General features: G+C 33.6%; 1 protein-coding gene across 2 annotated transcripts in view; it reads left to right on the top strand.

The window, feature by feature from the left end:
* The window catches only part of ADAMTS19 (ADAM metallopeptidase with thrombospondin type 1 motif 19), a 236401-nt gene that overhangs the window by 53831 nt on the left and 167740 nt on the right, over positions 1–14830 (top strand). Inside the window, exons 4-6 of one of the 2 annotated variants that reach the window (XM_070569340.1) lie at positions 365–537; positions 2175–2258; positions 2945–3102. In XM_070569340.1, the coding sequence (XP_070425441.1) occupies positions 365–537; positions 2175–2258; positions 2945–3102 (415 nt within the window). The remainder of the gene's footprint in view (positions 1–364; positions 538–2174; positions 2259–2944; positions 3103–14830) is intronic. The other variant, XM_070569341.1, reaches the window with a different exon arrangement.

Genomic DNA, 14830 nt, shown 5'->3' with positions numbered 1-14830 from the left:
GTATCTTTTATTTATATCAATCTTTGTGCTAGAAATTTTACTAAGCCATCAACAACTCTAGAAAGTAGATATTATTATTATTCATTTTATAGGTGAGGGAACTAAGGCTGACTGGGTGATGTTAGTTTCCCAAGTGGCAGAGCTAGTAAATGGTAGAAGTCCAGTCTGTCTGACTCCAAATTTGCACTCTAAAGTCAAATGCCCTTTTAGATTCCATCTGTGCAGAGAACTTATTTGGTTTTGCTCACCGTTATCATCCACACATGTTGATATTAAATAAACATTTTCTAAAATTATTGAAGAAACAAAAATTGTTTACTTCGCTAAGATAGAGGCAATTTAAAAATTAATTTCTCTGTTGCAGATAAAGGAAGATCTAGATCTAAAAAAATAACAGAAAGTGGAAGAGGGAAACGATATTCATACAAATTACCTCAAGAATACAACATAGAGACTGTAGTGGTTGCAGACCCAGCAATGGTTTCCTATCATGGAGCAGATGCAGCCAGGAGATTCATTCTAACCATCTTAAATATGGTAGGCAAACTTTAAAGTGCGCTTGGAATTTTTTCAAGAAAACTCTAAGGAAGAACTGTGTGAGTATAATGAAGTTCTTTAAAAATTAATTCATTACTATTCCTTTCTTTTATTGACATCAGTAAAGAAAATATTTTAGGTATACCAAATTGATCCATCGCAAAAGAACTATCAAAATAATAATTCACATCTTCTAGTAAAAAAACACCCTTATTGTTAATTTTGATGTGGCAAAACTCTTTATTAGTCTTCTCTTTTTTTGTGCCCTTTCTTTTCATTCTCTTTTATAAATGACCATTTGTTGAAATTAGCAGAAATGTTATAATATTTGTTTATATACATGGACCCACCAAAAGTACTATAGATTATGAGGTGAAACAAAATGGAGCTAGGTAATCCATTGAGCTCTTACATAGTTATGTAAAGATGGATGCCAGATATAATATTGGTTGACAAGTAAGACCTAATAGTTACTAGCTAAATTTTTACGCAGCTGAATCACATGAAGCTAACTTTGGCCGACAGTTTCTGAACTGCAGAAATCTAGTTTGTACCTAGCATCTTATAGATGCTTACCCCCAAATCGATCCTTTTACTTAATTGCATACCCTACTGGGTAACTTCTTTCAAGGCAATTAGAAAGCTGTAGTGAAAAGTTATTCTTGGGGGAGAATAAACATAAATAAAAGGCAAAAGCAAATGTCCATTTATGATTCCAGTTACCATATAAAGGAGGGTCAGAAACACTGATTCAAGGATAAATATAATATGTTTTGTAAAATTCCCATTTTTGCTATTTCTTGCTATCATTTGGCTTGTTTTCCCAGTGAACAAATTTTTCCCACACCAGTCATTTCTGTCTACGTTCAGCTACCACCTGAACACTCCGCCAGCGTTCTGTGTAGGGTAGACCAACATAGCCTACCAGCTTCAGCCTCTTCTAAGTAGTCCTATCTCTGAAAGCATGGGTTGGGTGTGCCAGTTTTATATTTTCTATTACAAATTAAATAAATCCTCAATTTTACAAAAAATCACTGTACCACATAAAAAATTCACCTTGCTTTCCAGCATTGCTACATACACTGCCTTTTGGGAAAACCAATTACAATGATGATCTGAAACCATCAAGGAACACTGACCTGCAAACTTGTCTTCACAGGCAGTATTGGAGGGAGGAGCTTTGAAAACTCTGTTCCTATTTGGCAGCTAGCCTGGGGAGAGAAAAAAGACTCTAAGGAATGAATTACGAGGTGACATAAAGCAGGCTGAGTTTGCAGGACTGTTTCTCAGATGAAAGGAGGACACTGACATTTTGTGGTCTTGAGAAAAGTTCTAGGGTTTAGTTACTAAAATTCTTCTCTTCAGTATCATGGAAAGCCCAACCTTCCCTCTGCACCCACTGAAATGCCTAGACTCTCAAGGTTGCAGTAAGTATCTCAGAATGCGAGATCTAAATTTCTGGGTATTAAAATGAATTAGCTAAGTTATTCTTGCTTATTAAACTAACTTTTAAATAATTTAATTAAAAAAATAGAAGATTTCTCAAATAAATTGAGACTTCTCCCATGTCTGGACTTTAAGAAAAATTAAGATGTTTCCAGTTTTATTTTAGGATTTTTATTTTTATTTGTTTTTAGGTTTTTAACCTTTTCCAACACAAGAGTCTTGGTGTGCAGGTCAATCTTCGTGTGATAAAGCTTATTCTGCTCCATGAAACTCCAGTAAGAAAGTCTTGAGTTTTTTGTTCAATTAAGTGGGTGAGAAGTTGTGTTCAGGTACTTTTAAGTAAAGAGAATGTTAGGGATGTACTTTTTATTGACTTAAAATCCAGAAATATCCACTGAGTCACTTAAAGTATACATAAAACTGGCCTTTAGTTTGGTTAATACTTCAATTTTATTCCAAAAATGGAATGTTCTTAGTTTCCAAGGATCCTGACAACAAACCTTAACTTTCCAAAATGTAATTTTAAAAAGTCATTTTTAATGACAGTTTTATTTGCTTATTTAAACATGTACTTTTAAAACTTTTTCTTATCTGTAATTCATTTGAAACAGAGAATATTCTGTGGCATCAGTTAACATGCTGCTTAACTGGCTTTTTGGAAAACCTTGGTTCTTAAATTGTAGAAATAATGAGTTACTTAAGTCGAAAAGATCCACATTTTTAGTATTCCATTGCACCTCTCTCCTTTTTCAGAATAGCATTAAACAGATTTTGTGATTATTATACCTTCACAAAGTTTTAAGATTTTTAGCTCAGGCTAAAATAATCCTGAATGTCTTCCAGGTTCTAATTAATGTTATGGTCAACAGTCTGCTTTAGCAATTCAAGAAGTCACCTCAGCTTTTAGTTTTTTGCATATCTGAGAATAATTTGCCTTGAAGTAAAATTGCTTCTTTTGCAGACAGATCTCTATATTGGGCACCATGGAGAGAAAATGCTAGAGAGTTTTTGTAAGTGGCAACATGAAGAATTTGGCAAAAAGAATGACATACATTTAGAGATGACAACAAGCTGGGGAGAGGACATGACTTCAGTGGACGCAGCTATACTTATAACAAGGTAAATTTTCCAAAGCCAATTAAATGACATTTCTAATTCCATGGCCAGCTGTTAATCCTATTAATCCGTTCATAGAGTGCTTTTATTCCAGATTTTGTGTCCCAGAAAACTTTTAGCACAATGATATTAGTCATCTTCCTCAATTCATAATACTGACTTCTGAATAACCACATATTGGATGGCATATTGACAAGGCATTTGGCTACTTAATTTTTGAAAAAATTTTACCCTTGACTTTTGATGAGAAGACATAGCCATTAATGATGATAAGGGAAATCTATAGTGACTTTTGGTGGAACTTTGAGATTATGAACCCACACTGTATGTTTCTCAGTCATTACTGTGTAAAGTAACCTAGTATGTTAAATTCAGCAATTGACAAGCTTTCTGGTTCCATCTGAGAAAAAAAATTTCGATTAAGTCTGTAGCTAATTACTTTTGGTCTGCGTTGTGTGTGTCTATACTACTCACAGACATTTGTGGTATAGCATTAAGTATAACTATAAGGAGGTGAAGTAATGAGCAACAATATACTCTATATGAGCACTCTGTATTAGTAATTATTCATAAGTTTATCTTTCTTAGAGCTAGTAAAAATGAATGATAATTCATTGTCACTAGCAATTTAATTTTAGTGTCAATAGTGTTGACATTTCACATCACAGAATACACAGTAACATTTGAACCGGATTTTCTATAAGGAGTCTGTTGAATGTACGATAGCTTGTTATTGCTGAATTATATAAAAACTATTCTAGTTATAAATAATTCATGAAGATGAAAAAAATTTTAGGCAAGAATATAGTTGGACTTCCACTATCAGATGTGCCTGATATTGGACTTCTTCAATAAACAACCATAAAACTGGAAAATATTTATGAGGCAACTGCTTTCAGTCATTGGAGAATGAGGAGTGCAAGACTGCAATCTCTGAAAGAAGGAAAATTTATTAAGTGAGCCCCACAGTTAAGCCGGCTTTTTGCCTGGGGACAAGTTTTTGACTGGTACAGCAAGCTGGTATCTAGGTAGAGCATAGTGGTCCTGCTGAGGGTGCCAGAGATGAAAGTTCTATGCAGGGAGAGGTATCAAGAAGTCTGTGTGCAGATCAGCTCTGAGAACTTTGCAAGGCTGGTCTGAATGTACCCAGATAGAGACTGACCAAAATTTATCAGAGTGCTGCTGCTATGGAGTTTAGATTTTAAAAGGATGCTAGGAATTTAGCAGATTCAGACCACAAGAGTGGAGCAACCTTAGTAATACCTTGTCATTACTCCTGACATTTAGCTGAGAAAATAGAAAGTCTGTACCTTCATAGTAGCGACCATGGTCCAGAGAAATGTGTGTTCTTGACCTGCCCTAACAAAGCCTGAAACCAAGCCCCAGTAAGATCTTTAGGGGATATAGAGTTGGGAGGTTGAGTCCCACCAATTTATAAAGGCTTGGGAATCATTTTAAGCTTTTGATAGATGCTGCCTACCAAAGAATAAACTCAAGCCTGCCTAAGTTCAGAGTGCGCAGCTAGTAATTGAATTCCCTCCTAAAACGAGTCAGCACTCTTCAGAGAAAGATGGAATCCTCAATCTCTGTGATATATCATCCACAATGTCTGGAACATAATAAAAATTAGCCAAGCAAAGAAACATGAAAAATGTGACCCATGGTCAAGGAAAAGTAGTCAATAGAAACTGACCCTGAGATAGCTTAGATATTGGATTTACCAATTAATGTAGTTATAATTGGAATTTCAGAAGAGAATAAAAATTATTTGAAATTGAAATGGCAAAAATTTTCGCCAAATTTGATGAAAAACAACTACTTATGGACCTAGGCATATTGTAGGAAAATTGGTGAAAACCAAAGATACAGAAAAAATTTTGAATTGACCAGAGGAAAGAGATACTGTACACAGGGGAAACGATGTTAAGATTGATGACTCACTTCCCATCAGGAAAAAATGAGTCCAAAAGACAATGAAATAATATGTCTAATGTATAGGGAGGAGGGGAAGCCTATCAACACAAATTCTTAATGAATTCTTAAGGGTACTTTCTTAATCTATGAGAGGATATCCAAACACACAAACACACAAAAAAATACAGCTAAAATCGCACTTGAGGGGCTGGCCCCGTGGCCGAGTGGTTAAGTTCGCGCGCTCCGCTGCAGGCGGCCCAGTGTTTCGTCGGTTCGAATCCTAGGCGCGGACATGGCACTGCTCGTCAGACCACGCTGAGGCAGCGTCCCACATGCCACAACTAGAGGAACCCACAACGAAGAATACACAACTATGTACCGGGGGGCTTTGGGGAGAAAAAGGAAAAAATAAAATCTTTAAAAAAAAAAAATCGCACTTGGCGAAAACCAAATGTTTTTCACCTTAAGATCGAAAGCAAGGCAAGGATGTCCACTCTTACAACTTCTTTTCAATATTGTGCTGAAGATCATAGCCAGTACAGTAAAGAGGGAAAAAGGAAAGGGAAGGTATAAATATTGAGAAGAAAAGATAAAAAGTATCTCTCTTCACAGATGATATGATTTGGTACAAAGAAAACTTTAAGAAATCCAGCAGAAAAATTGCTAGAATTTGTAACTGGGTTTTTCCGGGCCACAGAATATAAAGTCAGTTTATAAAAACAACTTTATTTATATATAGCGGAAGTGAACAATTGGAAAAATTTTACTATAACTGCCTAACCCATAAGATACTTGAGAATAATTTAACAAGATATGTGCAAAACCTCTAAAGTGATATCTGCAATGCACTGCTGAGAGAAATTAAAGATCTAAATAAAGTTCATTCATTGGAAGACTAAATATTGTCAAGATATCCATTTTCCCCAGATTGACTTATGAGTCACTATCATCTCAATGAAAATCTCTGAAGACTCTTTTTGTAGAAATTGACCATCTAATTTCAATATTTATTTGGAAAACGAAAGGACCTAGAAGAGTGAAAACAATTTTTTAAAGAAGAACAAACTGAGTGGATGTACACTATCTGATTTCAAAATTTATTGTAAAGATTCAGTAATCAAAACAGTCTGGTTTTGGCAGAAAGTTCACCATCCATATCAAAGAAACAGAATGAGGAGTCTGGAAATATAGCCACACATATATGATCAATTGCCTTTCAATAAAACTATCGATATAATTCAATGATGAGAAGATAGTCTATTCATCAAATGGTTCTAGAACATGTGGATACCCATATGAAAAAATGAATCTCAACTAATACCCTGTGTAATCTTAATTCATAATGGATCATAGAAAGCTGGTGAAAGCTACAACTATACAACTTTTAGTAAAAAACAGAGAAAATCTTCATGACCATGGGAGAAGGTAATGATTTCTTAGATGGGATACAAAAAAAGCACTAATCAAAAATTAATCATTTGAACTTCTTCAAAATTAAAACCATTTTATGTCCAAAAGACATTGATATGAAAATTAAAAGACAGGCCCCAGAATTGGAGAAAATAGTTGCAATACATATATGTAACAAAGAATTTGTATCCAGAATGTGTAGATATATGAATATGTATACATATATATAATATATAAATATATAAAACTTTAAAACTGAGACCAGCCCTGTGGCTGAGTGGTTGGGCTCGCGCACTGCGCTTCAGTGGCCCAGGGTTTCAGCAGTTCGGATCCTGGGCATGGACAAGGCACCACTCATTAGGCCATGTTGAGGCGATGTCCCACATACCACAACTAGAAGGACCCAGAACTAAAATATACAACTATGTACTGGAAGGATTTGGGGAGAAAAAGCAGGAAAAAACACAAAAAAACCTTTAAAACTCATTAAGAAAGATGATCAAATAGATTTCAAGTGTATTTGTCTAAATACTAGCTGGTTTTCTTGAGTTGACTAATTGACCTCTCTGATTCTCATTGTTATCAATAAAATAAGGATAATAGTACAGGGTGAAGAATATAAGACATCTTGTATAACATGTAACATACAATGAACATTAAATAATTGTCTCCAAACATAAATAATTGTATATGATCCTGTGCAAACTTTTATTCATATGGAATTCATACTACCAGAAATATCTTTTGTTGTATCATTATATTATAAATGTTTTTATATTGATAGTTTTATCAGCTCGTGGTTAAAATTCACTTTATTTATAAAATTATTTTTCTATCTCATTATCTTAGACATATTTAAGAACCATTTGTTATTGCTGAAGATATTCTCTAGTGATTGAGAACATTTTATGTGGTTAAAATTTAATATATTAAATATTACTAGTAGTACTTTTATGAGCAGGTTAAGGTTTAAATGTAAATGAGAAAATGATATGTAAAATTCCTGACATGTAGGACTTGTGAAACAAATATTAGTCACTTTTTCTTCTTTTATCCAGTGAATAAAATCTATATCCAGTGAAAATTTATTTAATAATTTATGCTTTCCATTTATGTAGAGTCAGCCGGCTTTGTCCTGTGAGTTTCACTATAAGTTCATTGAAGAGTTCAATAAAATACTGAAACTTGCAGTTTTTTTGTTCAAAAGAATGTAAGTCTACCTTGTATACAAAGCTATTGGGATTTTTGCTAAATAATTCGTATTGGACTAACTTGCCTCCCAAATTCTGTTGGTCTATAAGGTCTGATGTTTGCTACATAATCAAAAAGGAAAGGAATAAACATTTAACTTTTTCAAATAGTTAAATATCTGAATGTTCAGAAAAGAAATATAGGCCAGCAGATTATTTCCTTTTATTTCAGGCTAATGTAGCTATTATCTGGTTTCATTTTCTTAGCATTAAGTAGGTCGATGATTAGAAAAGTGCTGAGAAAATTAAGTGGGTGGCAATAAATAAGACCTAAAAAAAGGAACAGCAAAAGTAAATGCATAAAATGGTTTTAGAAGTATTTTCAATCCAAAAGAAGGTTGAAGTGCAAATGGAAATTGTCAAAGCGTATACGGATCAGAGACGTCTGATACAATAGACAGGGTATTGGACATTGGGGACAAACAAGCGTATATTTTAATCCCAGCTAGCTCAGTTATGAGCTGTGTGAGCTTGGCAAACTGTTTAACCTCATTGATCCTTTTTATTCATTTTTAGTCATTTGTTTGCTAAGTGAACAGATATTGGCTGTGTGAAGGACTATAAGTGCCCTTGACAACAAGCAGTGCATTTGTCATAGTTTCATCGTGTTGTCTAGTTACAGATGAAGTCCCTTGTTTCACATTATGTAAATCAAATCGTACAAAGGAAGGAAGTATAAGCAAATAGTTTTCTGGAATCTGAACTACACATGAAGACTTTCTGACTTTAGTTTGTATTTCTGTTCCTTTAGTTTTATGTCCATTTATGGAGTAGAGAACAACACGTCAAATTTATAAGACTGACTACTGGAATTCACAGCCAATTCCAGTGAATGGTGCCATCCAGGGATTTTTTTTTTTTTTTTAAAGAAAGTAATTGGCTGAGACTTTAATTGATTATTTGTAGGAATCCTGCATATTATCAGATTTTATGGAAACAGTTTATATACAGTGTGAGAAAAGAGCCACAAGAAATAATTTTATGTGTAAAGAGTACGAATAGCATTTTCTCCTGCATAGCTTTCAGCACATTCTCTGTACTGCATGACAGTCTTTTTTTCTGTGAACTTATTGAGCGTGCTTTATGTGCAGAGCACTGGAAATTATTCTGTTTCTTAAACTATATCTAACTTTAGACTGACAAAGATTTGGCGTTATCATTTTCATATCTATGTATAAGATTAATCCTGGACTAAATATTTCTAGAAGGAACAAATACAAGTGTTTAAAAAAATATAAAGACGTAACTCTTTTCTAAAGGATTATAAGCAAAATAAAGGTCTAAGTCCATTTCAAGTTATTTAACAAATAACTAAGATTTAATTTTTTTATCTCATGTTTTTCTCAGTTCTCTGCTAAATTTTCACATTATTTTTATTTAAATTGTGTTGTTAAGATTGTTAAAATATATTTTGAAAACTTGCGTCTTTTCTATGGTAGAGGTTGGTCCTCTTAAAGACATTTCAGAATGACGGGGTAGATTTGGAAAGCTCATGTGATTAAATGTACAGGCTATTTTAAATCATTTTATTTTGGGGGTCCTCTAGGAAATCAGCTTATACTAAAATTTATCTTGTTTATGACTTTAAGCATTGTTTTATTTGAATAAGATTAACAAATCTTAACATTTACTTGACTCTAACAAATCTTTTTTTATTAATTGCTTTTGTAAAAATAGTTTTATTGCTATTAATGCTGTTAATATTAACGAAAGTGATTAGGATTTCCAAGGAACACATAGATCTTATTTATTTATTTTTAACATGAATATTATGACATATTTTGTAATAATTTTGCTTGACAATATTCTTAAATATATTTTATTTTATTATTGTACTACATATTGTATTTGAAAAAGAAATTGTAGTGCCATATATTGTTTATATTATCATTTATGGTTGCATAAGTTATTGTATGTACTTAATTTGAGCTTCTAACTTGTAGTGACCACCACTCTGATATAGAGAGATTAGATTTCCAGAATACATTTAACCATAAATGGTTTTTATATATTTATTTCTTGATTGATGAAATCTGCCTTCCTTCTCCTTATAGTAATAGGTTTTAGAAATATTGCTTCCTTAGACTAAAGAGGATGATAATCACAATTTGATTACTAATTCTATTTTTCCCTTCTTATTAAAATGCAATACATTTATTATAGAAATTTCATAAATACAAGAATAAAAATAAAACATTAGCCTATAATCCCATTACCCAGGAATAATTGCAGTTAACATTTTTAAGTGTAATTCTCCAGTTTTATTTCCTATGTATTTGTATAACTAAAAATGTATAATATTGGGATCATACTCTACATGCAAGTTTTGTCTCGCTCCAGGAATATTGTGACATTAATTTCATTGCCTATTTCCAGTGCCAAAATGTCCACGTGCTAATCCCCAGAACCTGTGAATGTGTTTCCAAAAGAGACTTTGCAGATGTGATTAAATTAAGGATGTTGAGGTGGGGAGCTTATCTTGGATTATCTGGATGGGTCCATTGTAATCACAAGAATCCTAAAAGATGGAAAAGAGAGCAGAAGGTCAGAGTCAGAGAGAGACTGAAAGAAGCTATGCTGCTGACTTTGAAGCTGGAGGAGGGGACCAAAAGCCAAAGAATAAGGCAGCTTCCAGAAGCCGGAGAAGGCAAAAAATCAGGTTCTGCCTTAGAGCCTCTTGAAGGCTTGCAGCCCTGATGACACCTTGGTTTTAGCCCAGTAAGACTATATTTGGCTTCAGACCTCGAGAACTATAAGATAATACTTTTCTTTTGTTTTAAGCCACTAAGATTGTGGTAATTTGTTACAGCAGCAATAGAAAACTGATACACTCATATTGGTCTACGTCATTTGGAGGGAGGAGCAGACATAGTATTTTATTGCATATAAGTATCTTAATTTATGTAATTATATTTGTGTAACTTTCTAATTTTTCACGTTTAGAGGAGAATGCTGTATAAATACCTATATCTTTATATGATTCTAAACATGTGCTAGTATTTATTTAGGGTGATTAAAAAGTACTTTCTCTGTTAAAGGGTACTCACGAATAAAATCTTGACAGATGCCGACATAGTGTTCTGCCTGTACTCACCTGTGGGGCTAAGGTTTATGTGGAGGATCACTGTTTCCCCATCTCACTGCTTCCAGTGCCCTGACAGTGAAAATCAGCCCCCTAAAGGGAAGGTTTTATTTCTAAATGACCTAGTACTGTTAATCAGGAAAGTATAAATGAATGATTTGAGTAATTAAGGAAGAAGAATCCCTTTTTTAGTTAGTGTAAACACAAAGGTGATCAGATCTTTAGCTTTGTAAGGAAATTGTGAAAAATAAAACACACATTTTAATCTCTGTGGATTCCATGTTCTTATCCGTATTTGACAAGTTAAACACATAACCAGCCCGGTTTCTAGTGAATGCTCAACTTAGATAATTATTAAATGTTATATGTTATCTGAGCACATGAGTAGGAAGAAATTATAGCTCAGCTATTAATTTTGGTTTCAACTAAAATAAAGAATATTTTTATAAATCTGAACCTAACAGCAGTAATACATTTGTTAAATTGTTCTGTGTGATACAATGAAGTAAATAGTTTAAAGCTGACATAGTGCCATGGGCTCATGGTAACAAAAAGATGAAACATGTTCTCCCAACTGTCAACTCTATGATTTCTTAGTGTAATTTTCACATTTCTCTTTGAAATCATGGAGAAGGCGTAAATTTATGTCCCTTGAAATATTCTTTAATTTAGAATTTAATTTTATTATTGATCGTTTTGCCTTTCATATTTACTGAAATGCTTTGGTTTATGTACACTATTTCTGAAAGTTAGTTTCAAACTAATGCCATTGGCAAGTAAGATAGAAACTTTAATAAAATATAGAAATAGCAGAAATATATTAATTTAATACAAACCATAGAATAATTTTTGAATGAATCATTTATAGGTATATCCCAGGGCACTATAAAATCTACAATAAGACTTATTCTCAGATGCATCTTCATTCCTGGAAATTAAAGGCTACATTTCATTTTTTTCAATATAAATCAGAACTGAAGCAGAATTTATTGGCTTTCCCAGTTGCCAAAGTCTAACAGTATCATTTCCATAAGCTCACAGAATGAAACTCTGTGATGTGGACTTCAGGCGCACCGAGCCAATATGAGCCAGAAATGAGAGAATTTGAATTCACATGATCAGGGGACTAGTCAGCAAACAAACATTTATCTCCCATCCCCCCCACAATCTTTGAAAATTATGAAATTAAGAATGCATTATTTTGGTCCTCTGGAAAGAACTTGACAGTTGAAGAACTGAAGATTAAGAATTACAGTCTGATCTGAGGTTTTTAAATGCTGCTAACAATTTATTCTTCACTTGTACTGAGAGGTGCTTCCAGTGCTTTTGGATAAAAGACATTGCGTTTTTTGAAGTAACGTGTTTTATTCGTTTGTTTGCTAAGTGAACAAAAATTGGCTGTATGAAGGACTGTAAGTGCCCTTGACAATAAGCAGTGCATTTGTCATAGTTTTATCGTGTTGTCTAGTTACAGATGAAGTCCCTCGTTTCACATTATGTAAATCAAATAGTCATGTTGCAGCCTCACGCATTATGATATGATGTGTTGTATGTTTAGAAAAAGCACATAAAATCCCTTTAGCCCTACATCTGAATATACTTTACACTCCGTGATTCTTGGCCCTAAGGTGAAGGTTTGATTTTATATGGTTCTTTAATTTTCTGCATTACCATATTGTTCAATATCATCTGTTTTGGGTGTTTCTCTCTCCATTTGTTTGCTGGCAAAGGCTCTTGCAAAATATAAATATCCGTTATTTAATGCAATTCCCAAGACTTCTACCTCACTGATCCTGGGGCCCTTATCTCATTACAGAGGTGATTGTGTATCATCTTCTTCTTTTGCTTCAGAGTAGAAGCTTTTTTATCTATCTTTGTATTCTTCTCCTTATTCAGTGCTTGGGGTATAAGAAGCACTTAATGAAGCCTGCCACATCCAGTTGTATAGGTTGTGCATACACAGCAGTAGAGGGAGCCATTTACATTGTTGTCTATCTAAATGTGCCCCTGCAATTATGCAGTGCACAACCTATACAACCAGGCATAGTGTCCCTGTGATAAATTTGATTTTTACATCATCTAATAACAGAGAAAGGCTAAATATATCTGGTTATTTACTTGTAACAAAAATGTCAGCTAACCTTTTCCCTTCCTCTTCTTCTGTAATTATGTTCAGATATCACACCACCAGGGGGATATATTTTCCTATATCATTTGATGTTGGTTTTGAGCCACAGAGATGAACTTTGCCCAAGGTGAACACCAGAAGAGGTGTCTTTTTGGATTTTTTTGATAGATGGAGAAGATTCTGTATCGTACTAAAATCAAAGGAAGAATCGAAGAACCAGGCAAGAAAGACGGTGAAGAAGATAACTCTAGAAATCTCAACCACTATGCTTGGGTGACCCAGGGCCATCACATTCTCTTATTATATTATACTCTTTAGATCCTCTGAGAAAGTGGGATTGAGTGTGGGGGAGCAAATTCTTGGTTAGAAACTAGTGACCAGAAAATATGATGTATTTGAAGGTGGTTTCCCAGTGGAAAGATGCTGGGGGGGGTGGGGATGGTTAGTGTTCATCTCGGTGGCTGTCAAATGACCACTCAGTGCTTGAAAAACCTTTTATTATAATCCTGAGAATAAGTGGTCCAATTAAGATCAGTCTTGTTTTGCTCAGATTTATAACATTTTCAGTTTTGTATCTTGAATATTGAAGGATAAAGTTAAACCACTAGTTTAACTGAAAAAAGGTTTATGGGTAGGGTAGCTTGAGTGGTTACCTTTTATGAGAGAAAAGTATATCTTCTCTCCTTTATCTAGAGTTCTTTCTAATTTTGGCATGTATTTTCAGAGAGATCATATTTTACATCAAAAGAAATAAATATTAAAACCCTCAGTGCTGATGGACAGTGTAATTATTCAGTTCATTAAAATGTTTTTCTCTGCTATTTACTTTTAAGTAATTAGCAAAAATGAAGGTACTTTGCAACATGTATTCAGTTGGAACAGTAGACTTTTTACGCATATGCAAGCAATATTATAGGATTATATCTTCTCTATATAAAAGAAAATTTTTTGTGTAGAGTGAAGATTAATGTATTAAGTGATAACAGCCAACTTTCAGTTATCCAGGATGGCTTAAGTAGTTTATAGATTTACCAGAATAAAGTGTAATAGATATTTGAGAAAAACATTAAAATTTTTACAAGTTAGTGAGAACATGCTATACTGTTCCTATTGTTTGGAAATACACAGCAATCAGTAGCTAGCACATCATAACACTACGTTGTGTTTATTGTGTTTTGGGAATGACCCACTCCCTTACCAGTCAGACGAGAGGTCTCTGCAATAGGTCTTTTCTAGAGCAAAGATATGTCTGACATGCATTATAAAGGCACAGGCGAGAGAAAGCATGGCCCCTAAAATAAACCAAAGCCAAATATGTAAGGGTGGAGTTAATTAAGTGAGGAAAGGAAGGGAAAAGAAATAATGTGCACAAGGGTCTGAGTCTCTGTCTTCCTTAAGTTCCTGTGACATATTGTGGAAGTGTTCTCAGCTGAGACCCACAGGAGTAATAAATCTTCAAGTGATTTTTTTATGAAGCAATTCATGTGATAAACTATCATACTTCTATTATTTTTGTTGTTTATAACTGCAGAATGGTAAATTTATTTCTAAATATTGGATGTGATTGAAATGAATTAAATTTATATTATGTCCATTTGAGCCTTATGTTGAAAATATATTATTGAAGGTTATATTTTATTTTATTTATCCGGAATCTATCCTTCTCCCCATTGCTCTAGTAATCAAGAGTTGATTCTCTATCTGTTTCATAGAAATAATCTCTGTAGGAAATTTACCAGGAGGAATAGTAAAAAATTATAATAATTAATTGTTGATATTAAAATACTTTGTTCCCTAGTTCATTCATACCCATGCCTATCCACATTATTTCTTTTCTGTCTCCAACTTTATGGAATAAAAATGACAATGTTGTAGCAATCACTAATTTTTACGATAATTTGTAACTAAGATGATTCCTCGTTGTAGAAAGATATCTTTGAAAAAATA

The sequence above is a fragment of the Equus przewalskii genome, chromosome 13, assembly GCF_037783145.1.
Source record: "Equus przewalskii isolate Varuska chromosome 13, EquPr2, whole genome shotgun sequence".
Classification (NCBI taxonomy): domain Eukaryota; kingdom Metazoa; phylum Chordata; class Mammalia; order Perissodactyla; family Equidae; genus Equus; species Equus przewalskii.
This window is presented reverse-complemented; position numbering and strand designations above follow the sequence as displayed.